Below are 26,994 nucleotides of genomic sequence, written 5' to 3' on the forward strand. Positions count from 1 at the left end.
GAAGAAAGCTAGAGATGAGAAATTACCTAGAAATCTATTTCCTCCCTAGTAAATATTTTATTTTTTCCTTAAGATTTATTTATTTGAAGAGAGAGAGTGCATGAGTGGGAAAGGCAGATAGAGAGGGAGATAGAATCTCAGACTCCACACTGAGTATGGAGCCTGACATGGGGCTCATCCCACAACCACGATTACAAACTGAGCTGAAACCAAGTGTTGGATGCTCAACCCACTGTGCCACACAGTTGCTATGCAAAACATTTTCTTGTAGTTTGGGGAAAAGAGAGAGCAAGTTATAAAGGATTTCTTGCTCTATCTTTATCCTAAAAAATTCAGTTAAAAACGGCATACAGGTTAGAATAGAGAGAACCCATATAAAATTAGAATTCACTTATACAAGGTTCTGTGGCTAAGATAATAAGAGCACAACTTAGAAAAGTACATGTAAATTATTTATTTATTTATTTATTTTTATAATAAATTTATTTTTATTGATGTTCAATTTGCCAACTTACAAAATAACACCCAGTGCTCATCCCGTCAAGTGCCCCCCTCAGTGCCCGTCACCCATTCACCCCCACTCCCTGCCCTCCTCCCCTTCCACCACCCCTAGTTCGTTTCCCAGAGTTAGGAGTCTTTATGTTCTGTCTCCCTTTCTGATATTTCCCACACACTTCTTCTCCCTTCCCTATATTCCCTTTCACTATTATTTATATTCCCCAAATGAATGAGAGCATATAATGTTTGTCCTTCTCCGATTGACTTATTTCACTCAGCATAATACCCTCCAGTTCCATCCACGTTGAAGCAAATGGTGGGTATTTGTCATTTCTAATTGCTGAGTAATATTCCATTGTATACATAAACCACATCTTCTTTATCCATTCATCTTTCGATGGACATTGAGGCTCCTTCCACAGTTTGGCTATTGTGGACATTGCTGCTAGAAACATCGGGGTGCAAGTGTCCTGGCGTTTCATTGCATCTGTATCTTTGGGGTAAATTCCCAACAGTGCAATTGCTGGGTTGTAGGGCAGGTCTCTTTTTAACTCTTAGAGGAACCTCCACACAGTTTTCCAGAGTAGCTGCACCACTTCACATTCCTGCCAACAGTGTAAAAGGGTTCCCTTTTCTCCACATCCTCTCCAACATTTGTGGTTTCCTGCCTTGTTAATTTTCCCCATTCTCACTGGTGTGAGGTGGTATCTCATTGTGGTTTTGATTTGTATTTCCCTGATGGCAAGTGATGCAGAGCATTTTCTCATGTGCTTGTTGGCCATGTCTATGTCTTCCTCTGTGAGATTTCTCTTCATGTCTTTTGCCCATTTCATGATTGGATTGTTTGTTTCTTTGGTGTTGAGTTTAAGAAGTGCTTTATAGATCTTGGAAACTAGCCCTTTATCTGATACGTCATTTGCAAATATCTACTCCCATTCTGTAGGTTGTCTTTTAGTTTTGTTGACTGTATCCTTTGCTGTGCAAAAGCTTCTTATCTTGATGAAGTCCCAATAGTTCATTTTTGCTTTTGTTTCTTTTGCCTTCATGGATGTATCTTGCAAGAAGTTACTGTGGCCAATTTCAAAAAGGGTGTTGCCTGTGTTCTCCTCTAGGATTTTGATGGAATCTTGTCTCACATTTAGATCTTTCATCCATTTTGAGTTTATCTTTGTGTATGGTGCAAGAGAGTGGTCTAGTTTCATTTGTCTGCATGTGGATGTCCAATTTTCCCAGCACCATTTATTGAAGAGACTGTCTTTCTTCCAATGGATAGTCTTTCCTTCTTTATCGAATATTAGTTGACTATAAAGTTCAGGGTCCACTTCTGGGTTCTCTATTCTGTTACATTGACCTATGTGTCTGTTTTGTGCCAGTACCACACTGTCTTGATGACCACAGCTTTGTAGTACAACCTGAAATCTGGCATTGTGATGCCCCCAGCTATGGTTTTCTTTTTTATAATTCCCCTGGCTATTCGGGGTCTTTTCTGATTCCACACAAATCTTAAAATAATATGTTCTAACTCTGTGAAGAAAGTCCATGGTATTTTGATAGGGATTGCATTAAACGTGTAAATTGCCCTGGGTAACATTGACATTTTCACAATATTAATTCTGCCAATCCATGAGCATGGAATATTCTTCCATCTCTTTGTGTCTTCCTCAATTTCTTTCAGAAGTGTTCTATAGTTTTTAGGGTATAGATCCTTTACCTCCTTGGTTAGGTTTATTCCTAGGTATCTTATGCTTTTGGGTGCAATCGTAAATGGGATTGACTCCTTAATTTCTCTTTCTTTAGTCTCATTGTTAGTGTATAGAAATGCCACTGATTTCTGGGCATTGATTTTGTATCCTGCCACACTGCTCAATTGCTGTATGAGTTCTAGCAATCTTGGGGTGGAGACTTTTGGGTTTTCTATGTAGAGTATCATGTCATCGGTGAAGAAGGGAGAGTTTGACTTCTTCTTTGCCAATTTGAATGCCTTTAATGTCTTTTTGTTGTCTAATTGCTGAGGCTAGGACTTCCAGTACTACTATGTTGAATAGTAGTGGTGAGAGTGGACATCCCTGTCTTGTTCTGATTTTAGGGGAAAGGCTCCCAGTGCTTCCCCATTGAGAATGATACTTGCTGTGGGATATTCGTAGATGGCTTTTAAGACGTTGAGGAATGTTCCCTCTATCCCTACACTCTGAAGAATTTTGATCAGGAATGGATGCTGTATTTTGTCAAATGCTTTCTCTGCATCTAATGAGAGGATCATATGATTCTTGGTTTTTCTCTTGCTGATATGATGAATCACATTGATTGTTTTACGAGTGTTGAACCAGCCTTGTGTCCCGGGAATAAATCCTACTTGGTCATGGTGAATAATTTTCTTAATGTATTGTTGTATCCTATTGGCTAGTATCTTGTTGAGAATTTTTGCATCCATGTTCATCAGGGATATTGGTCTGTAATTCTCCTTTTTGGTGGGGTCTTTGTCTGGTTTTGGAATAAAGGTGATGCTGGCCTCATAGAACGAATTTGGAAGTACCCCATCTCTTTCTATATTTCCAAACAGCTTTAGTAGAATAGGTATGGCTTCTTCTTTAAACGTTTGATAGAATTCCCCTGGGAAGCCATCTGGCCCTGGACTTTTGTGTCTTGGGAGGTTTTTGATGACTGCTTCAATTTCCTCCCTGGTTATTGGCCTGTTCAGGTTTTCTATTTCTTCCTGTTCCAGTTTTGGTAGTTTGTGGCTTTCCAGGAATGCATGCATTTCTTCTAGATTGCCTAATTTATTGGTGTATAGCTGTTCAAAATATGTTTTTAAAATCGTTTGTATTTCCTTGGTGTTGGTAGTGATCTCTCCTTTCTCATTCATGATTTTATTAATTTGAGTCTTTTCTCTCTTCTTTTTAATAAGGCTGGCTAATGGTTTATATATCTTATTAATTATTGCAAAGAACCAACTCCTGGTTTTGTTGATCTGTTCCACAGTTCTTCTGGTCTCGATTTCATTGAGTTCTGCTCGAATCTTTATTAACTCTCTTCTTCTGCTGGGTGTAGGATCTATTCGGTGTTTTTTTTCTAGCTCCTTTATGTGTAAGGTTAGCTTTTGTATTTGAGTTCTTTCCAGTTTTTGAATGGATGCTTGTATTGCGATGTATTTCCCCCTCAGGACTGCTTTTGCTGCATCCCAAGATTTTGAACGGTTGTATCTTCATTCTCATTTGTTTCCATGAATCTTTTTAATTCTTCCTTAATATCCTGGATGACCCTTTCATCTTTAGCAGGATGGTCCTTAACCTCCACGTGTTTGAGGTCCTTCCAAACTTCTTTTTGTGATTTAGTTCTAATTTCAAGTCATTATGTTCTGAGAATATGCAGGGGACGATCCCAATCTTTTGGTATCGGTGCAGACCCGATTTGTGACCCAGTATGTGGTCTATTCTGGAGAAAGTTCCATGTGCACTGAGAAAAATGTGTATTCAGTTGATTTGGATGTAAAGTTCTGTAGATATCTGTGAAATCCATCTGGTCCAGTGCATCATTTAAAGCTCTCGTTTCTTTGGAGATGTTGTGTTTAGACCTATCAAGTATAGAAAGTGCTAGATTGAAGTCACCAAGTATAAGTGTATTATTATCTAAGTATTTCTTCACTTTGGTTATTAATTGATTGATATATTTGGCAGCTCCCAATTCAGGGCATATATATTGAGGATTGTTAAGTCCTCTTGTTGGATAGATCCTTTAACTATGAGATAGTGCCCCTCTTCATCTCTCACTACAGTCTTCGGGGTAAATTTTAGTTTATCTGAGATAAGGATGGCTACCCCTGCTTTCTTTTGAGGACCATTTGAATGGTAAATGGTTCTCCAACCTTTTATTTTCAGGTTGTAGGTGTCCTTCTGTCTAAAATGAGTCTCTTGTAGACAGCAAATAGATGGGTCCTGCTTTTTTATCCAGTCTGAAACCCTGCGCCTTTTGATGGGGTCATTGAGCCCGTTAACGTTCAGAGTTACTATTGAAAGATGTGAGTTTAGTGTCATGATATCTATTCAGTCCTTGTTTTTGTGGATTGTTCCTCTGGACTTCTTAAATGGGAATTTTAAGAGTCCCCCTTACAATTTCTTGCAGAGCTGCTTTGGAGGTCACATATTCTTTCAGTTCCTGCCTGTCTTGGATGCTCTTTATCTCTCCCTCCATTCTGAATGAGAGCCTTGCTGGATAAAGTATTCTTGGTTGCATGTTTTTCTCATTTAGGACCCTGAATATATCCTGCCAGCCCTTTCTGTTCTGCCAGGTCTCTGTGGAGAGGTCTACTGTTACCCTAATATTCCTCCCGATAAAAGTCAGGGATTTCTTGTCTCTTGCTGCTTTAAGGATCTTCTCTTTATCTTTGTAATTTGCAAGCTTCACTATTAAATGTCGAGGTGTTGAACGGTTTTTATTGATTTTAGGGGTGGATCTCTCTATTTCCTGGATCTGAATGCCTGTTTCCCTTCCCGGATTAGGAAAGTTTTCAGCTATGATTTGTTCAAATACATATTCTGGCCCTCTGGCCCTTTTGGCGCCCTTGGGAACCCGAATTAAACGTAGGTTTTTTTTCCTCAGGCTGTCATTTATTTCCCTTAATCTGTCTTCATGGTCCTTTAATTGTTTGTCTCTTTTTTCCTCAGTTTCCCTCTTTGCCATCAACTTGTCTTCTATGTCACTGACTTGTTCTTCCACCTCGTTAACCCTCGTCGTTAGGACCTCTAGTTTGGATTGCATCTCATTCAATTGACTTTTAATTTCTGCCTGATTGGATCTAAATTCTGCAGTCATGAAGTCTCTTGAGTCCTTTATGCTTTTTTCTAGAGCCACCAGTAGCTTTATAGTAGTGCTTCTGAATTGGCTTTCTGACATTGAATTGTAATCCAGATTTTGTAACTCTGTGGGAGAGAGGACTGTTTCTGATTCTTTCTTTTGAGGTGAGGTTTTCCTTCTAGTCATTTTGCTCAGTGCAGAGTGTTCAAAAACAAGTTGTATTGGGAGAAGGAGAAAAAGAGAGGAGAGAAAGAAGGAAAGAAAAGAGAAAAAGAAAAAAGAAAAAAGGAAGAAAAAAGAGAAGAAAAAGAGAAAGAAAAAGAAAGAAAGGGAAAAAAGGGTGGGGGGAAGCAAACAGAAATCAAAAAGCAAAAAAAAAAAAAACCACAAACAATAACAAAAACAAAAACAAACAAACAAACAAACAAAAACCAAAGAAAACCACAGCGAAGTATCTTCTGATTCCGTATAGTTTAACTCCCTTGACTTTCCCTGGAACTTGTCCGTCTAGGTGGTCTTCTGGGGGAGGGGCCTGTTGTGCTGGTTTTCAGGTGTTAGCACTTGGGGGAGCTGCTCTGCCTCGTGCAGGGCTGCCTGGTGCAGGGCTGGATGCTCCTGGGACGGGGCCGCTGATCTGCTCAGCTTGGGCAGGAGCGTCCTTGCTGTCCTGGGCCCTCCCGGCCTCTGCCTGTCCCGGAGGGAGGCCGGATCCTGGGCCATGTCCCCAATGCCCTGTGCTCCGGCGCCTGCACTGTTGGAATCATGCTCCCGGCAGCAGGCCCCTCCGCGGAGGCGCCGCCGGAGCCCATCCAAGCTGCTCCTGGGTCCAGCTGTGCGCGCTGCAGCCCTTTAGGGAGCTCGGCATGCTCTCCCCGGGGCGCAGGTGCCTGTTAGTGTCCCAGGGAGCCTGAGGGCATCCCCGCCCTCCTGGGGTCCTGCTCTAACTCCCTGCGAGGCCTTTCTCCCCAGGAAGATGGGTGCAGCTCCTGCTTCTCCGGGACGGGGCTCTCCTGTCCTGGGGACACTCGCCCCGGCCTCAGCCCGGCTCCTCGCGGGGCCCCTCCCCCTTGGAGGCCTTTTATTTCTTTATTTCTTTTTTCCCGTCTTCCTACCTTGATAGAAGTGCGAACTCTTCTCACTGTAGCGTTTCAGCTGTTGTCTCTTTAAATATCAGGCTGAATTCGTAGATTTTCAGGATGATTTGAAGGTTTTCTAGGTAATTTGGTGGGGACTAGTGATTTGGAGACCCTACTCTTCCGCCATCTTGCCCCTCCTAACTCCATGTAAATTTTTTAAAACAAACTGGGAGTAGTTAAGTCTAAATATTATGGCTAGATAATTTCTAGCTAATGAACCAAGCAGTAACAATTGAAAATGGCTATCAGTGCGGCTACTGTATTATTCTCTTGTATTTTTAGTTTCATTATCAATATAACAATGAATCATATTCAGTTAATCATTTTACCTTTTTAATGTAAGTAGTATACTGCATTTTAAAAAATGATTTTATTTTTATCCTCTGCCCTTATGTGTGACTTCAGTTAACAAATGCTTACCTAATATTTGCAGTGGAGGAATAACAGGGACAATTATTTGTAGTCAGTCAATCACAACTTGTAGGTTGTGATCAGTATTTTTTTTTAAGATTTTATTTATTTATTCACGAGAGACACAAAGAGAAAGAGAGAGAGGCAGAGATAACAGGTGGAGGGGAAAAGCAGGCTCCCTGCAGGAAGCCGGATGTGGGACTCGATCCTGCGTCTCCAGGATCACACCCCGGCTGCAGGCGGCGCTGAACCACTGCGCCACCGGGGCTGCCCTTCTGATCAGTATTATAAGGAACAATCAACATTTCTGAAATGTATTTTCACAACAGAAACTCAATAAGAGAAAAAAAATAACCACACAGGCTTGCCAATACTGCAAGATTTTTGCTAACTCAAAAGAATACTGTTCACCAGGAGGCAGTTAAAGAAAACAAACAAACAAAAACATTATCTGGGAGGATACCCCAGATACTTCCTCCTCATTTAACTGATGTCAGTAATAAAAATATCTGCTAAATCTGGGTGATTGCTCAGATTAAATGATATACAGGTAAAATGCTTAGCTAGGCTCTTGCCATAAACAAGTGCTCAGTAAATGTGAATTATTATTACTACTACAGTAAGTGTATTCAGAGGAGCTAGCACACTGTTTAGTTATACTGTAGCGAAGTATACAGTTAAGACCTTTTTTGCAAATCAAACAACCAGATATTCATCTAAGAGCAGTGTTTTTTACTTAATGAATCTTACCTTGTACTTCCTTAAGTGTGTGTTTGTCAGACTCTAGTATACTTCTAAGATGTTTTAGGATAATCAGGGCCAAACTAGAATTTCCAGAAATATATAAAGGCACAATTGTTCTACCATATTGATCCAAATTCATTTCTCTGGCCTTTTCATTAATATTATATGAAAGCTTATCAGCTTCTGAGAGAAAAATAAAGGAACCTAGAAGTGCCAGCATCTGTAGCAAAATCAGTTTCCAATTCCTCCAACTGAACATTGCCCTCTTTATGAACATGGCCCAGAACTGCTGGTGGTAGAGGGAATACTAAAAAAGGAAGAAAGAAACAATATTATCATATTCATGGACCTAAACAGATCATTCATGATGAAATTCATTAAGATGAATGAACACTCTGGAATTTTATGGGAGAAGACACATAACATTTATCTAAATAAATACTGAGAATAGAATCTAAGCACAGTATAATACTACATGAGAGTATGACCAGTCTTTTCTTTATAAGGCAAGAGTCAACAGACTATGACATGTTTTTGTAAAAAATTAGGTCCAAATTTTCCTGGAACACAGCTATATCCATTAATTTCTGTATTGTCTATGGTTGCTTTTGTGCTACAAGGACAGGTAGAGCAATTCCAAGAGAGACCTTGTGGCCAACTTCACCTTACATATCTATTATCATTCCTTTATATAAGTTTGCTGATCTCTATTGTATTTAATAATACAGTGTTCAAGGTCGGGCTTTTCATATAATACACTTAAAATCTCAATAAGATGATTTTCTCCAGTCAAGAAAATCAGGCTTCTATATAGGAGGAAGAAATAATTAGGAGGAGAAGGAAAGAATTGCTAGGCATCTCAGAGGGACTTCATATGGTGAGGACTGCACTGATTAGGGAAAGATCTCTTATGTAGTATCAATTCCTATCTCAAAAACTTACAATACTGGGCATGTTTGATTGTTAAAAATCATGCTCTTTTCGATTCACTCCAGCTTTAGTGAAAGAAAGAAAACTCAAATTTCTGGATTAGCAATTTGAAAAATAAAAAAGAATTCTAAGAGAAAAAAGACTGAGGAATAGCAATGGTGAGAATGACAGCTGAGATTTTTTACCTAGACCTCATTTCTTCTGCATTGGGAAATTAATTAGGTTGTGGTAGAAACTGCTCCCTTTCTGGTAGGGTGCAGTGGTTATTTGTATACTTATTTTATAAGTATAAAAGAAAATGTACCTCTTGTGCCCTCGTCAAATAAATATACATCAATCAGGTTTCTTAGCAAAGGTGCTTACCCCAGTATTAAACATAATAGCAGGGTTTTCATTCATGGAGGAATAATCTGCTCTCTTATTGTTTGACATATTCCTATTCTGGTTCTTAATTGAGACTTCACTCATCACAGAGAGAGGTAGAGTTTGGGTAGCTTGGATATCTGTTTGTGAATCTTCCATATTACTGACTCTACATAAAAAAAAAATGGTGCAAAGCATTTAATTTAACTCTACCCCATAATATCTTTTTTTGGAGAATGTAAGTTACAACATTCAACTCAGAAGGCTCCTTGATTTGCTTACTGACTTGGCAGAGGCATTATATGGAGGCAACAGGGTAACTCTGGTAGAGGAGTGGTTCCCAAACACCACTTACAGGACTGCTGACAAAATTAGGGCAAGGTATTGAATGTTTCATTAGTTGAACTCATTCAAATTAAAGATTAATGTCTAATTCATACTTTGAATAAGTCAAATATCTGTTCTTTTTTAAAATGAGTTTTTTTCAGTGTTGTTATTGTAAAAAAAAAAAAAAATCCTATCAGTTCCCTCCTCTCCACATTGCTTAAATTTCTAATGTGTGACTGAGTTTGGTGGGTTTATAAAAGGGACCAAGATGTGGTTCTTCCTCCCCAATGGCTTTTATTTTAACTTGCTCACCTAAAAAAGACTTCTTCCATGGTAGTAACAGAGGCACCAAAGCTAGCAATGCCTAACTCATACCGTCTCTTTTCCAGATCAGTAAACAGAGCTTCAAAGCTAGAATTAGAATAAAATAAGAAGGGTGAAGGGAAAGGAGAAGGGGAAGAGTAAATGTTAGTATCAAATTAGAAGATTTTCATTTTTATATATTTTTGTTCTGAACTGATTTCCCCTCAGCAGTGGGGAAATGTAGCTCATTCTTCACTTCAATACTTATAATAGAAACTAGTAAACTGCTGTGGCATATGTGGCCCACTCCACTTAATTTCTGAAAATACATAATGTTGGTCTTCTAATAAACTACAGAGACTCTATATATGCTAAAAACTCTAGCTAGCTCACGTAAATTAACTTGTCAACTACATACACATGCTATGGTTATTATTCAGTAAGTTTTTATTTATTTTTTATTTATTTATTTTTATCTTTGATAGTCAAAGAGAGAGAGAGAGAGAGAGAGAGGCAGAGACACAGGCAGAGGGAGAAGCAGGCTCCATGCACCGGGAGCCCAACGTGGGATTCGATCCGGGTCTCCAGGATCGCGCCCTGGGTCAAAGGCAGGCACCAAACCGCTGCACCACCCAGGGATCCCCTCAGTAAGTTTTTAAGTAAAAACTTATTCAAAAATAAAAAATAAAAAAATAAAAACTTATTCAAATTAATAGGGGGGAAAAAAGCCACTCACATAGACAGTGAAGTAATTGCAGTAGGAATGGGAGATATACAGAGAACCAAGTGATTTAATAGTCAAGAAAAGCCATAGAAATTGAGCCAGATGCAATGTAGAGACATTGAGACTTTTAAAGAATTGTTTTCCTGGTAAGATTTTACAGTACTTCATATTTAAAAGATGATCTTTTCCAAAACCTCCTGGTTTCAAAACCATCAAATATGTTCTCAATGAGGAACATATAAACTGTGCACATTTAGTGACGGAGGAACTCAAAATTCCCTCTAGGGAAGATCTATCAAAATTTTCTCCGTATTCAAACTTAAACTGTTTTCCATTCAATTCGATCTAGTTTTGCACATTGGTTACAAACCTACACTATTAATTATATAGAACAAGTAGAATCTACCCACATGACAGCCCTTAACATGTTTCAACTCCATTTCCTCTGGTGCTTCTTTATTCCCAATGCTTGGCTTTCCAACTAGGATTTATACATTTTCTTCTTTTTCTTTAATTTTAGTTAAGAAATTAATATGTGTGCATCATATAAAACTTAGACATGAATGTCTAAAAATATAAACATCGTAATATCGTGCCCCATAGATGCCCACTGTAAATACACTAATATGGTGGCATATTTATTTATTTTTGTTTCCTTTGGTTTTATTAAACATGACAAAATTAAACTGTATGATGATTTAAAATGCACAAATATAGCACTAAGTGGAGATAAATATCCATTAACAACTTAATGAATAAATTCCAGTATATTATGAAAGAATAAGATCTAAGTAAAGTGTAGATTTCTCTTCAGTTATCTTAAAAATTAGAAGTCCTAAAAGTCCTACCATACTACCATCTTTAGTTGACTAAAGATGCACGTAAGTAAAGAAAATAAGATTCAGAACATTATTATGATAGGATTTCATTTTTATAAAACTAATTATTATTATTGTATCCATGTTAATATATGTATGTGATGTGCAATATATTGTACTCATGTCAGTATAATGCATGTAATAATCTTGAGAAATACACACAGAAATTTTCCCAGTGATTATTCCTATAGGGAATGATTATGGGAGACTTTCACTTTCTAATTCATATGCTTCAGAACTAAATAAGTTTCTTGATTTTGTCATCATGCAATCACATGTTGATTAACACACTCTAGGCTCCTTAGTGATATTCAGGAAAGAACAAAAATAGTAATAAATAAAAGATTATTGTATGAGCCAATCATAATATGAAAAACATATTTTTCTTCTTTTTTTTTTTTTTTAATTTTTATTTACTTATGATAGGCACACAGTGAGAGAGAGAGGCAGAGACACAGGCAGAGGGAGAAGCAGGCTCCATGCACCGGGAGCCCGACGTGGGATTCGATCCTGAATCTTCAGGATCGCGCCCTGGGCCAAAGGCAGGCGCCAAACCGCTGCGCCACCCAGGGATCCCGAAAAACATATTTTTCTAATTACATGTTTTATTATATGGAATACAAAAAAGTATATATTTAACAAATATAAATATCACATACATTATATATATTCTATATATTATAGTAGAGAGGAACACAAAAAATATTAAAAAGAAAAAATTGAACACCTGAGTACAGTTGTTTTTCCCATGTTTTGTATTATATATAATATATAATACATATAAGTATATATTTAATAGATATATAGATATTATAAAGACAATATATAGTCTACTTAAGAGAATACAGAAAAAATGTGACCAGCTAGAGTATACCACTGTTAACATTTGATGTACTTACTGCTATCCATTACAAAATTTTTATCATTATATATACTTTTAATAAAGAGGTTTTTTTTTAACTGAGGCATAACAAAGGATACTTACTTGTAAATGAATTTTCACAAATGTACATACCTGGATAACCATCCAGATAAGATAGAGAACATATCCAGAATCCCACAAGGGGATTCTAACAGATCCTTTCTTAGTCAATAACTTCCTCCTCTGTGCCTGCATAGGCATGTGCATGCACACACATACACGTATGCATCTTATGGTGATTTTATTTATTTATTTATTTATTTATTATTTATTTATTTATTTATTTATTTATTTATGGAGTTCAATTTGCCAACATATAGCATATCACCCAGTGCTCATCCCATCTTTATTATTTTAAAAGAGTTTACTTTTAAGTAACTCTACACCTAATGTGGTGCTCGAACTAACAACCCCGAGATCAAGAATTACATGCTCCACCAACTGAGCCAGCCAGGCCTTCCTCTTATAGAGATAATTTTAATTTTAGAATTCTATAACTAAATTTTTTTCTTTTTTTCTCTTTAAAATTTTATTTATTTATGTAAGAGAGACACACAGAGGGAGAGGCAAAGACAGGCAGAGGGAGAAGCAGGTTCCATGCAGGGAGCCTGATGTGGGACTCAATCCCAGAACTCCAGGATCACTCCCTGAGCTGGAGGCAGAAGCTCAACCGCTGAGCCACCCAAATATCCCTAAAAAATTTTTTTTCTTTTCTTGAACTTCATATGAATTGAATTCTACTTCCTGGGTAAAAAGTACTTCCTGGGTAGTTTTTTTACCCAATGTTTCAATGTCTGACATTCATTCATGTTATATATACCACTACTTTATTCTTTTTTGTTGCTATATATTCTTCTATTTTCCTGTTGGTGGCTTTGGTTTGGAGCTATTATGAATAGTGTCTACAAATACAAACACTCTTTCACATCTCTTCTGATGGATACATATTTTCAAGGTATATACTAGGAATAATTGCTGGGTCATAGGATAATCACATATTTAGCTTAGTAAAAATGGCCACTCATTTTCCAAAGCAGTTTTACCATTTTATGCTTCTACCAGCAATGAGTCCATTTACCATGTTCATATGCTATAGTCTATCTGTGCAGTTTTAGACATTTTTGTGGGTGTGTAGTCGTAATGTACTGATTAGTCTCTTTATTTTTTGCAGTTTTCCTCAGAATTCTGGGAAGAATTCTTGGCATAGTGTTCTCTTTCAGTACTTCCCTTTTCTTCCATAATTATTAGTCATATTTTTATTAGCTAATCAGGAATTTCACATCATTTATCTCATTTTCCCTCTTCCAAACTGGTCTAGATTCAATGTCCTCTTTAATTTGATTGAGGCTATATAAAACACAATTTCTAAAGTTTCCCATTTTTGGAAATTATATGTTGGCCTGTGCCTAAATCTACCAAGATCCTTCCTTCTTTCCTGCCATGAAGTTCACCATGATGTGGTAATTTCCCATAAAATATCTTTCTTTTCCTTCAACCAACATTTTCTTAATTATCAGAAATTAGATTTAGTGTTAGTTTTTTAATTTCCACCATCTAAGAGGTAATTGTCGGCAACAAACCTTGAGACCAATCAGGAGATCTGCTTTGAGGCAAATGAAATATTTGTTGCATGTCTATACTTGAATTACTCTCTTTACTATGTTTTGCTTAAACTTTGTACCAGGAATAACACATTTCCTCCTTTTAACTTGTAGGAGTTAACAAAATGTTTTATCTTCATTGTCACCCACCGGTTTCTCTTTATATTTATAGCCTCTAATTCTTGAATTTTTAAGCATATAAATATTCCCTGATATGTAGCACTATTCTGATACCTCTCTTATGTCTCTGTTCCTTTGGAAGGCTGCATATCATTCCACTACCACATTATTCTAAACTTAAGCTTCATTCCAAAAGTCTCAGCATTGTTTTATAGCAAGTAACAATACTGTTTTAAAATTTAAATTGAACACCAATAAAAAATAAATTAAAAAAAATAAAATAAATAAACTAAAAAAAAAAAATATTCTCTCTCCCTGGGGCATCTGGGTGGCTTAGTGGTTGAGCAACTGCCTCTGGCTCAGGTCATGATCCCAGGGTCCTGGGATAGAGTCTTACATCAATCTCCCTGTGGAGAACCTGCTTCTCCCTTTGCCTGTATCTCTACCTCTCTCTGTGTGTCTCTCATGAATAATAAAATCTTAAAAAAAAAAAAAAACAATACTTCCCTTGTGAGATACATTCAATGAATCAGAATACAGGTATATGCAATTACAATTCTTCTTTTCTTCCTCATTATTTATTCAGATTCATAAAAAAATCCATACTAGAACAATTATTTTGCGAAGTCAGTGTTCAGGAGATCCCTGGGTGGCTCAATGCCTGCCATTGGCTCAGGGCGTGACCTGGAGTCCTGGGATCGAGTTCCTCATCGGGCTCCCTGCATGGAGCCTGCTTCTCCCTCTGCCTGTGTGTGTGTCTCTGCCTCTCTCTCTCTCTCTGTGTCTCTCATGAATAAATAAATAAATAAATAAAATCTTTTAAAAAAAAGTCAGTGTTCAATTACCATTAGCTATGAAAATCTTAGCTGCAATGAAGATCACTAAGAATTCAACCATCATTTCATTTTTTCATATTATATTCTAAAAAAAAAAAGATCCATAGGTATCTTTCTCTTAAAGAGAAAGTATCTCTGCTTTTTTTCCCCATTTTTAGTTTAAAGATTTTTTTTTTATGATATACATATATATATATATATAGAGAGAGAGAGAGAGAGAGAGACACAGGCAGAGGGAGAAGCAAGCCCCATGCCGGAGCCCCGCGTGGGACTCGACCCGGGGATCCGGGACCCCAGGATCGCGCCCTGGGCCAAAGGCAGGCGCCAAACCGCTGAGCCACCCAGGGATTCCCCCATTTTCAGTTTAAAATATCTCTCTAATAGGGATGCCTGGGTGGCTCAGTTAAGCGTCCTACTAAACCGCTGAGCCACCCAGGGATTCCCCCATTTTTAGTTTAAAATATCTCTCTAATAGGGATGCCTGGGTGGCTCAGTTAAGCGTCCTACTCTTGATCTCAACTTAGGTTTTGATTTCAAGGTCGTGAGTTCAAACCCCTGTTGGGCTCCATGCTGGGTGTGAAGTCTACTGTAAAAAAAAAAAAAAAAAAAAGAAAGAAAGAAAGAAAGAAAAGCCCTCCCTGATAGAAAAACACATTCTTTCCTAATTTTATGACTTTCAAGTGAGTCCATAATTCTATGGCTCAGCAATCTACAATTAGTTGTTCACCTCTTGGATCTTCTTCCCTTTTCTGTTCTCTAAGTCCAAATGCCTAATAAGAATATATGATAAATATCTTCTGCTTCCAAATATAAAGATATGATAAAATATGAAGAAGGTACTATAACTGTGAATATGAAGATCTGATAAAAGATATCATTTGCTTAAGAATACTTTCAATTCCTGTTTTAGACATTCTTTGAGAATGTCATTAGTATCCATATGAATGAGGATAGGCAGCGAGTGTGATAAGTTTAAGCAAGTGCTTTACTTTTTTGTCTCCTTCAGAGAAACTCTGCAGCTTCACATGTATCACAATTATCATAATGGGCAAAAGCACTCATCTGGTTCCCAACTTTTCTGAATGAGTCAACTACCATGTATCTCTGAGGATACATATATAGAATTTTATTTCTAATTCTCTATGATATTTAATTCTCTCATTCCAGGTTATGGCTAGAATCTTGGTTCCATTCTGCTGCCTGATCACACTATTCCATGTTGCTGCTTCTCAAGAACTTTTAGAATTACTAAATAAACAATGTTGACATGATGCAGTTCCTTTTCCTTCTTTTCTCTTTTTTGACATATTTCTCTTTTTCCTAGAAAAGGGAGCATTTAAGTTCTTCACATTTTTATGGAATATAACAACTGGCTTGACTTTTGGAAATACTACAGCAACTATTCATTTGTATAATACAAGAAGATAAAAATATCATACTCTGAATGTCACTGATAAGTATACTTAGTTTCCATTTTCCTTTATCAGGATAGTTATCTCAGGTAGAATTATTATTCTTTGTGACTACCTCTGATGAAAAACTTGGCTGGCAAGTGCAGTCAAACTGCCTATTTACTCTTAGTTCCTGTCACCTTGGCTTCAAGAGCCACCACTAAAATCATTTTCATCTCATTATATTTCCATTCACTCCACTCACCAATTTTGACTCTACCAAAACATACCATTAGTTATAACCAATTAAGACCAGGAAGCTATAGCCAAATGTAGCATCCTTCTTTTCAGTGCAAGTGACAGTAAAGATGGGAGTTTTGGCTTATTAAATAAACTCTATTTGCCAAGCTTGAAGAAACCAGGAAAAGCAATAATGATTACTGGTTATCTAAACATCAATCATTTTGTATTCTCTGGACTCATACCTGTGCGTGTACTCTTTGGGTAGAATAAAAGATACTTCATTACTAACATTCTTCTCCAAAGTGGCTGTTGGTATATAATATTGAAGCAATTTGAAGATTTCTTCAACATTACAGTGAGCTTCCTTCACCATAACAATGTGGTATCCCACACCTGAGAAAATCCATTTAGAAAAACAAATAAAACCAATTTTGTATTTCCAATATTCTTGTGAGACAATTCATGGCTTTCCATAGTTTGGGTGATCTAGAAAAAGATAAGGCATGTTAATCATAAAAGTCTAAGATGTCTAATAAATTCCTCTTTTGTAATTTCATTAATTTTCTTAGGCACTGATAGAACAGAGATGGGGAAAAAAAGCTCTGTTAAATAGAGATCTATATAATTTACCTGACAGAGAATTTAGAATAATATCATAAAGATGTTCACCAGGGTCAGGATACCAATGCAGCAACAAAGTGAGAATTTCAACAAAGAAACGGGAAGCTTAAGAAGTATCAAAAATAAGTCACAGAGCTGAAAATACAGTAACTAAATTGAAAAATTCATTAGAGGAGTTCAGAAGTGGACTGCATAAAGTAGACAAAAGGATAGGTGATCTCAAAGTCAAGTAATTGGAAATTATTCACTCAGAGAAACAAAAAGAAAAAAGAATGAAAAAGTGTAAATAAAGCCCAAGAGACTTATGGGACATCACTAAGTAGAATAATATATACAGTATGGGAGTCCCATTAGGGGGCAGCGGGGGAGGGGGAAGAGAGAGAGAGAGAGAGAGAGAGAGAGAGAGAGAGAAGGAATAGGAGGAGGAACTAGAGGTTTATTTAAACAAATAATGGCTGAAAATTTCCCAACCAAGGAAAGGAAATGGGTATTCAGAGTTACAAATGCAAAGGATTTATACAAGATCAATCCAAAGATACCTACAATAAGACACATTATAATCAAATGGTAAAAAGTCAAAGACAAAGAGAAGATTTTGAAAGCAGCAAGAGAAAAACAAGTTGTCACATACAAGGTAATTCTCATTAGACCATTAGTTGATTTTTCAGCAGAAATCTTGAAGCCTAGAAGAGAATGCTGAGATACATTCCAAGTGCTGAAAGAAAATTACCAACTAGGAATACTCTATTTGGCAAAACTGTCCTTCAAAAATGAAGGAGAAAGACTTTCTTAGACAAACAAAAGCTGAGAGAATTCATTACTTAGATTTGCATTATAAGAAATGCCAAAGGGAGTTCTTCAAATTGAAAAGGATGGCTAAAAAATAAAAAGAAAGGATGCTAACCAGTAATACAAAATCATATGAAAGTATAAATCTCATAGATAAGGGTAAATAGACAAATATAGAATAATGTATATTGCAATGATGGTGGATAAGTTACTTTTAATTCTATAAAAGTTAAAAGATAGAAGTATTAAAAACTGTAACTAAATGTGTTATATTGTTACTAAAAAGTATAACTAAAAATGAGACATACAGGGATCCCTGGGTGGCGCGGCGGTTTGGCGCCTGCCTTTGGCCCAGGGCGCGATCCTGGAGACCCAGAATCGAATCCCACATCGGGCTCCCGGTGCATGGAGCCTGCTTCTCCCTCTGCCTGTGTCTCTGTCTCATTCTCTCTCTATGACTATCATAAATAAAAATTAAAAAAAAAATGAGACATACAATACATAATACAGATATGAAGTAAAGATGTTTATATTATATAAATATGATATCACTAACTAAAGTGTTATGGAGGAAGTAAAGAAAATAGCTTTTTTAAAAAAATATTTTATTTATTTATTCATAGAGACAGAGAGAGAGAGAGGCAGAGACACAGGCAGAGGGAGAAGCAGGCTCCATGCAGAGAGCCCGTCGCGGGATTCAAACCAGGGTCTCCAGGATCACGCCCTGGGCCGCAGGCCACGCTAAACCGCTGCGCCACCGGGGCTGCCCGAAAATAGCTTTTTAAAAATTTTTTTGAAAACAGCTTTTTATATGCAATAGAGATTATCAGCTTATAATATACTGTTATATGTGTTCCATGATAATACAAATATGTCTAGAAATTACACAAAAGAAAAAATTGAAGCTTATCAATACAAAAAATCAGTAAAAAGGAAATAAAAACAGCAAGAGAGGAGAAGAGGGACACAAGAACTACAAAACAAACAGAACACAATTAACAAAAGTAGGTATTTCCTTATCAAACTACTCTATGTTAAATATAAACAGATTTAATTCTCCAATCAAAAGAACAACTGAAGGTATATTTTTTTAAATGTTAAGACCCACTCCTATAAGAAAATACCAGGTAAAAGCTTCTTGACACTGGTATTAGCAATGATGTTTTTTGGATATGAAACCAAAAGGACATGAAAGGAAATTAAAAAAAATAGACAAGGGTGACTACAAAACTAAAAAGATTCTGGGGACATGTGGGTGGCTCAGACAGCCAAATGTCTGACTCTTGGTTTTGGCTCAGGTCAGGATTTCATGGTCATGGGATTCAGCCCTAAGTAAGGCTCCACTCTCAGTGGAGAGTCCGCTTGAAGATTCTCTCCCTCTACACGCCCATCCACTTTCTCTCTCTGTCTCCCAATCTCTAAAATAAATTAGTAAATCTTAAAACAAATTTAAAAATTCTGAATGGCAAAAAAAACAATCAACAAAATGGAAAGGCAACCTAGAGAATAAAAGAAAATGTTTGTAAACCAAAAATTCCTAGGAGAAAACAAAGGAAGCAATCTCTTTGACATTGACTGTAGAAGCCTTCTTCTATATAGGTCTCCCCTGGCAAGGAAAACAAAGCAAAATTAAACTATTGAGACTACATCAAAATAGCTTTTGCACAATGAAGGAAATCATCAGCAAAACAAAAAGCACACTGAATGGGAAAAGATATTTGCAAATTATATCCAATAAGGCATTAATATCCACAACATACAAAAATATTATACAACTCAATACAAAAACCCAAATAATCAAATTAAAAAACAGGCAGAAGATATGAGATGGCCAAAGGTATCTCCAAAGAAGACATACAGATGGATGTTTATATGAACATATGAAAAGATGTTCAACATCATTCATCATCAGGGAAATACAAATCAGAACCACAAGAAGATATCTCTCACACCTGTCAAAATGGCTAAAACCAGTAATACAAGAAACAACAGGTGATAGTGAAGATACGAAGAAAAAAGAACCCCCTTGCACTGTTGGTGGAAATGGAAACTGGTGTAGCCACTGTGGAAAACAGTGAGGAGGTTCCTCAAAAAATTAAAAATTGAACTACTATATGATCCAGTAATTTCACTATCAGGTATTTACTCAAAGAACACAAACACATCAATTCAAAAAGATATATGCATCCCATGTCTATTGCAGCATTATTTACTACAGCTAAGCTATGGAAGCAACCCAAGTGTCTACCCATTGATGAACAAATAAAGAAGATGTGGTTAATATATACAGTGGGATATTACTTAGCCATCAAAAATGAAATTTTGCCATTTGTGACAACATGGATAGACCTAGAGGGTGTCACGCTAAGTGAAATAAATCAAAGACAAATACCAAAGAATTTCACTTACATGTAGAATATAAAGAACAAACAAATAGACAAAACAGACTCAAATATATGAGAAATAAACTATCAGTCACCAAAAATAGAAGGGGTTGGAGGTCGGGGAAATTGGTGAAGGGGATTAAGAGGGATGAACTTCTGGTTACAAAATAAATAGGGAATACAGTCAATAATATTGTAATAACTTTGTATGATTACAGATGGTAACTAGACTAATCATAGGGATCATTTTGTAATGTATAAAATACCAAATTACTATGATATACACATGAAAATAATAGGACACTGTATGTCAATTATACTTCCATATTAAAAATAAATAAATAAACTATGACCATTACTTCAAAGAGCTCATATTTGAGCTCCAAAAAAAAAAAAAAAAAAAAGACAGAGGAAATCATAGAAATTTTGGGGAGACAAACAAAAACTTATGGAAATTATATTAGAATATTACTAAGACATCAATATCCATGAAGATTATGTTTGAAGAATATTAAGATATCAATATCCAAAAAATAATCAAAGGGATAGAGACCATATATTCTTTTCAGGAAAACTGAAGAGCCACAGCAGCGCAGGGATCCCTTGACCATGATAGCTATGCGATCACCCAGGATGTCAGCTTCATCCATATAATGGGTGGTCAATAAGATGGTACGATTCTCTTTATACTGCTGAAGGACTTCCCAGGTGGCCCTCCTTGAGGCTGGGTCCATGCCAGATGTTGGCTCATCAAGTATCACCACCTAAAGACCAGAGGAACAATTCCGTAACTATTAAACATTATGTACTAGTGTCCCTAAGGTCTTACCACTTATGGGGCTTACTCTGATTTTGCTTTTTCAGTCACTTTTTCAATTAAGCTAAGATAATAAATTTAGACTAAAACTGAAAATAATTCCAAACCTGTGACATATTTACTATAAGCATTTGGTAATGTGAATTCCATATGGGATTTCACTTGTAAGGTTCCTTTTACAGTGTTAGACCCGTATCAGCTCTCAAGTTTCTGTTGGCTGATTTAGTGGGGGTTTTTTTGTTTGTTTTTTTACCTTGGAGCCCCCTATAAGTGCTATGATCATGGAGAGTCTGCGCTTCATGCCTCCACTCAGTGAATGTGAAAATGCATTATGCTTATCTAGAAGGTTAAAAGCAGCCAGCATATGATCAGTTTCCATAAGACGTGTCTTTTGAGGTATTCCTTTTACCTGGAAAGAGAAGCCAGAGCTTATGTGGTGCTTCCCGCTTTATCCTTAGAAACACTTTATACAAGTAATCTATCTGAAGTACATCAATAGAGTGGGAAAAAGGAACATATCTTTTTTGGCTTACCACACAATAGAAGTAAAGATGTTCTGACACAGTCAAATAATCAAACAACAAGTTTTGTTGGGGACACACGCCCAAGCTTTTCCTGATATGGACCATCTGCTGTGAGATGTTATATCCATTAATATAGGCCTCTCCACTGGTAGCAGGATAGAGACCTAGGGATTAAGCAGAAGACATAATAATACCTTAGCTTTCATGAGGGAACATGACAATAAACTGCTCACTAAAACCTTAAATTTGAAATCTATGAGGATTGTTCATTAGAATTAGCAATATCTCTCAGAAGAAAATTCCAAAAACTATCAATTTTTTAAAACTATCTAATTTTTTTTTCTGAGTGAAATAAGTCAATCAGAGAAGGACAAACATTATATGGTCTCATTCATTTGGGGAATATAAATAATAGTGAAAGGGAATAGAAGGGAAGGGAGAAGAAACGGGTAGGAAATATCAGAAAGGGAGACAGAACATGAAGACTCCTAACTCTGGGAAATGAACTAGGGGTGGTGGAAGGGGAGGAGGGTGGGGGGTGGGGGTGAATGGGTGACGGGCACTGAGGGGGGCACTTGATGTGATGAGCACTGGGTGTTATTTCTGTATGTTGGCAAATTGAACACCAATAAAAAATAAATTTATTATTAAAAAAATTAAACTATCAATTGTTATATTGGAGGTGATGAAATTAAAAATACTTAATTTTTAAGTTTTTGATTAACTCATGTTCTAATATTCAGTGAGTATGAATGGGTACAAATAACTCAGGTATCTAAACACTAAAGAGTTTATTATATTAGAACTTAACAGCATTGCATCAACTATTTGACAACACTTATTAATTATGTTATGATTGTACACTTCACTAGATTATGCTAAATTCTTTTAAAACTTGAAAACCCAGGGATCCCTGGGTGGCGCAGCGGTTTGGCGCCTGCCTTTGGCCCAGGGCGCGATCCTGGAGACCCGGGATCGAGTCCCACGTCGGGCTCCCGGTGCATGGAGCCTGCTTCTCCCTCTGCCTGTGTCTCTGCCTCTCTCTCTCTCTCTCTCTCTGTTACTATCATAAGTAAATCAAAATTAAAAAAAAAAAAAAAAAAAAAAAAAAAAAAAAACTTGAAAACCCAGATAATAAAACTGTTATCCATGAAGAATTTAAATTCTAGTCAGGGGAGTTAACACACTGTAACAATAGTTTCAAAATATTGATATAGTTTTTATCCACAGCTCTCATAATCATTGGTTAAGTTTAAAGAAGAAAATATCACTTTAAATCCAGGAACTCATAAATCCTACTTTATACTTACTGTGGTAAGCATTTATATTGTACAGAATTGTGAAATCACTATGAAGTTAATATAATATTGTATGAAACTAACATGGTATGTCAACTATACTTCATTATTTTTAAAAAAGAAAACATGACCAAGAGGATAAATGTGTTTAGAGATATCCATCCAACATGATGTCCCAAATTATCTCTGTTGTGCTACGGTCTCCTCCATCATCATATTTGTTCCAGACATTTTCATTTTTAACAATGTAATCTAGTTTTAGATGCATTGAAATGCGATTGTTTAGCTGATCATCCCCATCCACTACTTCCATAGAGGACTTTTCATTTCTCATTTTAGTGATTTGAATCTTCTGGTTTTTTTTTTTTTTTTTTTTCTTGGTCAGTACAGCTAAAAGTTTGTCACTTTTATTGATCTTTTCAAAGAACTAACCTTTGGTTTCATTAATTCCCTTATTTCCTTCTTTCTTCTTGCTTTGGATTTAGCTGGCTATTATTTTTTAAATATCTTAAGGTGGGCAGATTATTAGAGGACTTTTTAATGTAGGAGATTATAGCTATAAATTTCCCTCTAAGCACTGGTTTAGCTGCATCTTATTAGTTTTGTGCATTATGTCATTTTTATTCATGTCAAAATATTTCCTAATTTTCTTTGTGATTTCTTCTTTCACCATTGGGATTTAGAAGTATGTGGTTTAATTTCCACAAGTATATGAATTTCTGAAGTTTCTTCCTGTTGCAAATTTATAATTTCACTCCACTGTAATTAGAAACTACACTTTGTGTGATTTCAATCTTTTAAATTCATTCAGGTTTTTTTTTCTTTTTTTGTGGCCTAATGTAGTCTATCCTAGAGAATATTCTACATTGGTAGAGAAGAACATATTTTGCTGTTGTTGGATGAGATGTGTATAGATACTTATGAGATCTATTTTGTAATATTTTTCAAGTCATCTATTTACCTGTTAATATTCTGCCTCCTTGCTCTATCTTTCATTGAAAGTGGGATACTGAAATCTACAATTATTACTTTTCCACTTGTCTATTTCTGCCTTCAATTCTGACAGTTTTTGCTCCACGTATTTGGGAACTTTGTTGTTAGGTGCATATATATTTATAATTGTTACAACTTCATGGTAAATTGACCCCTTTATCATTATAAAATATATTCTTTATTTCTAGCAACACTTTGTTTTGAAGTCTATTTCGTCTGATATTTGCATAGCTACTGGAGTTTTACTTTGGTTACATTTTGTGTATTTTTTCCATCCTTTCACTTTCAAAATATTCACATCTTTGAATATAAAACATATCTTCCCTAACTCTAGGAAACAAACAAGGGGTAGTGAAAGGGTGGTGGGTGGGGGGTTGGGGTGACTAGGTGATGGGCACTGAGGGGGGCACTTGACAGGATGACCACTGGGTGTTATGCTATATGTTGGCAAATTGAACTCCAGTAAAAAAAATTTTTTAAAAACATATCTTCTGTACACAGCATAGAGTTGGATTTTTTTTTTTAAAGATTTTATTTATTCATGAGAGAGAGAGGGGGGTGGAGCAGAGACACAGGCAGAGGGAGAAGCAGGCTCCATGCAGGGAGCCCGACGTGGGACTCCATCCCGGGACTCCAGGATCAGGCCCTGGGCCGAACTTTGCGCTAAGCCACTGAGCCACCCGGGCTGCCCTGGATCTTATTTTTTTATACATCTGACAATCTGCCTTTTATATGGATAGTTTAATTCACTAACAATATTATTATTATTATGGGTGCATATATGTCGGCCATTTTGCTTTTTTTGTTTTCAATGCCTCATGTCATTTTTATTACTCTATTTCTTTTTTATTGCTTTCTTTCACAATGATTATTTTCTAACTTAACATTTAAATTCCTTTAATGATTTTTCACTGTATATATATTTTTAGTTATTCTCTTAGTGGGTGCTCTGAGGCTTACTACTATACAATTTACCAGAATCAACTTCAGATTTATACTAAATTCTAGAAAACTGATATAATTTTGTTCTGTCTTCTCTATTTTTGTGCTAGTATTGTTATACACATTTCATTTACATGTGTTACCACAATAGTACATTGTCATAATTAATACTTATAGAATTTTATGCGTATTACAGAAGTGGAGAAAGGAGAGCAAGCATGTATTTACAGTTTGTTAAATTTACTTATAATTTAGAATTTTTGGTTTTCTTCAGTTTGTTAAATTTACTTATAATTTAGAATTTTTGGTTTTCTTCATTTGTTCCTATGGATTTATGTTTCCACCTTGCATTATTTCCTTACTCTATTACAACTTTGTTCCCATCCCCCTCTTTTATGCTATTATTGTCAAATTTATTATTTTTCTGTATTGCAGGCCCAACATCACAATTATCTAAATATATTTTTAAAGATTTTATTTATTTATTCATGAGAGAAATGGGGAGGAGGGGGAGAGCACAGGCAGAGGGACAAGCAGGCTCCATGCAGAGAACTCGATGTGGGACTTGATCCTGGGACTCCAGGATCACACCCTGGGCCAAAGGCAGGCGCTAAACTGCTGAGCCACCCAGGTGTCCCTATCTAAATATTTTTTATAAAATTTCTTTTGAAATTAGTTAAAAGGAAAAGTAGTATGTATTAATACTATCTTTTATAATTATATAATTAACTTTATTGATGTCATCTTTGTTATTTATGTGTGTGTGTGTGTGTGTGTGTGTGTGTGTGTGTGTGTATGTGCCTGTGTTCAGATTTCTATCTCAGCTTCCTTGCTTTTTAGCCCAAAGGGTTTTTAAAGGCAGGTCTGTTAGGAATGAATTCTGTCAGTTTTGTTTATCTGGGAATGTGTGATTTCATGTTAATTTCTGATACTTAGAGATGAGATTTTCAGCTGATAATTTCTTCTTTCAGCTCTTGGCTTAAAAAACTTTTTTTTGTAACTGTAAGTTTGTACCTCTTAATCCTCATCACTGATTTTGCCTATCCCCCCACCTACCTTCTCTCTGGCAACCATCACTTTGTTTTCTGTATTTAGAGTATTTCCTTGTTGTTTCTTGCGAGTCTACATATGAATGAAATTATGAAGTATTTGCCTTTCTCTGTCTGACTTATTTCACTTGGCACCATACCCTCTAGTTACATTCATGTTGTCACAAATGACAAGATCTCATTCTTTTTCATGGCTAAGTAATGATTATATATATATATATATACACACATACACATACACACACCACACGCATATATATACATATGCATATATATCACATACATAAAAATATACAACATACATATATACACACTACATCTTCCTATACACACATATATATATATACAACATCTTCCTGTGGTATCTATATTTGCCATATATATTATATATAATGTAAATATATCATATACATACCACACAGACACACACACACACACATACATATATATATGTACTTATATCACATCTTCCTTATCTATTCATGTATCGATGGACACTTGAGTTGCTTCTATTTCTTTGTTGTAAATACTGCTGCAATAAACGTAGAGGTACTTGTTATCTTTTTGAATTACTGTTTTCATCTTTGGGTAAAAATCCCTTAGTGAAATTACTGGATCATATGGTTATTTCTGTTTTTAATTTTTTCCTTAATATTTTCCTTAAAGGAAAATCCATACTATTTTCCACAGTGGCTGCACCAATTTACATTCCCACCAACAGTGCATGAAGGTTCCCTTTCCTCCACATTATTTCCAACACTTACTATTTCTTGTCCTTTTGACACTATCCTGACTGGTGTGAAGTGATACCTAATTGGAGTTTTGATTTGCATTTACCTGATGAGGACTGATGTACATCATTTTCTGTGTCTACTGGCTATCTCTATGTCTTTGGAAAAATGTATATTCAGGTCCTCTGCCCATTTTTTAATCAGACTGTTTCCTTTTTTTTTGGTGTTGAGTTGTATGAGTTCTTTATATATTCTGGATATTAACCCCTTATTGGATATATCATTTGCAAATATATTCTCCCATTTCTCCCATTCAGGCTGTCTTCCTTTCATGTTTTGCTGATTTTTTTAGGGATATATATATATATATATATATATATATATATATATCAATTTTTTCTCTTTATGCTTTGCACATTAGTAGTTTTTGATATATGGTGAACATTAAGTTTATAAGTAGCTTCTTCTGCATATAGCAATCTATATTAAATTGATAATTTTCAAATTTGAACCCATTCTTTTTTCCACCCCTCCCCATGTTTTAGGTATACGTTGTTATTTTTTTTATTTTTTATTTTATTTTATTTTTTTTGTTATTTTTTAAAAAATATTTTATCTATTTATTCAT

The 26,994-nt window shown here is 36.0% G+C and overlaps 1 protein-coding gene across 12 annotated transcripts in view; it reads right to left on the reverse strand.

Moving 5' to 3' along the window:
• Nucleotides 1-26,994, reverse strand: part of LOC112640269 (phospholipid-transporting ATPase ABCA3-like) — a 136,267-nt gene that overhangs the window by 49,502 nt on the left and 59,771 nt on the right. For 10 of the 12 annotated variants that reach the window (XM_025416264.3, XM_049111310.1, XM_025416258.3 and 7 more), the window contains 7 exons: nucleotides 21,363-21,517; nucleotides 21,083-21,238; nucleotides 20,566-20,776; nucleotides 16,461-16,611; nucleotides 9,513-9,611; nucleotides 8,874-9,042; nucleotides 7,587-7,887 (listed from right to left, as the gene is read on the reverse strand). In XM_025416264.3, the coding sequence (XP_025272049.3) occupies nucleotides 7,587-7,887; nucleotides 8,874-9,042; nucleotides 9,513-9,611; nucleotides 16,461-16,611; nucleotides 20,566-20,776; nucleotides 21,083-21,238; nucleotides 21,363-21,517 (1,242 nt within the window). The remainder of the gene's footprint in view (nucleotides 1-7,586; nucleotides 7,888-8,873; nucleotides 9,043-9,512; nucleotides 9,612-16,460; nucleotides 16,612-20,565; nucleotides 20,777-21,082; nucleotides 21,239-21,362; nucleotides 21,518-26,994) is intronic. The other 2 variants (XM_025416266.3, XM_025416267.3) reach the window with 2 other exon arrangements.

This window comes from Canis lupus, chromosome 6 (assembly GCF_003254725.2).
Source record: "Canis lupus dingo isolate Sandy chromosome 6, ASM325472v2, whole genome shotgun sequence".
In the NCBI taxonomy this organism is placed as follows: domain Eukaryota; kingdom Metazoa; phylum Chordata; class Mammalia; order Carnivora; family Canidae; genus Canis; species Canis lupus.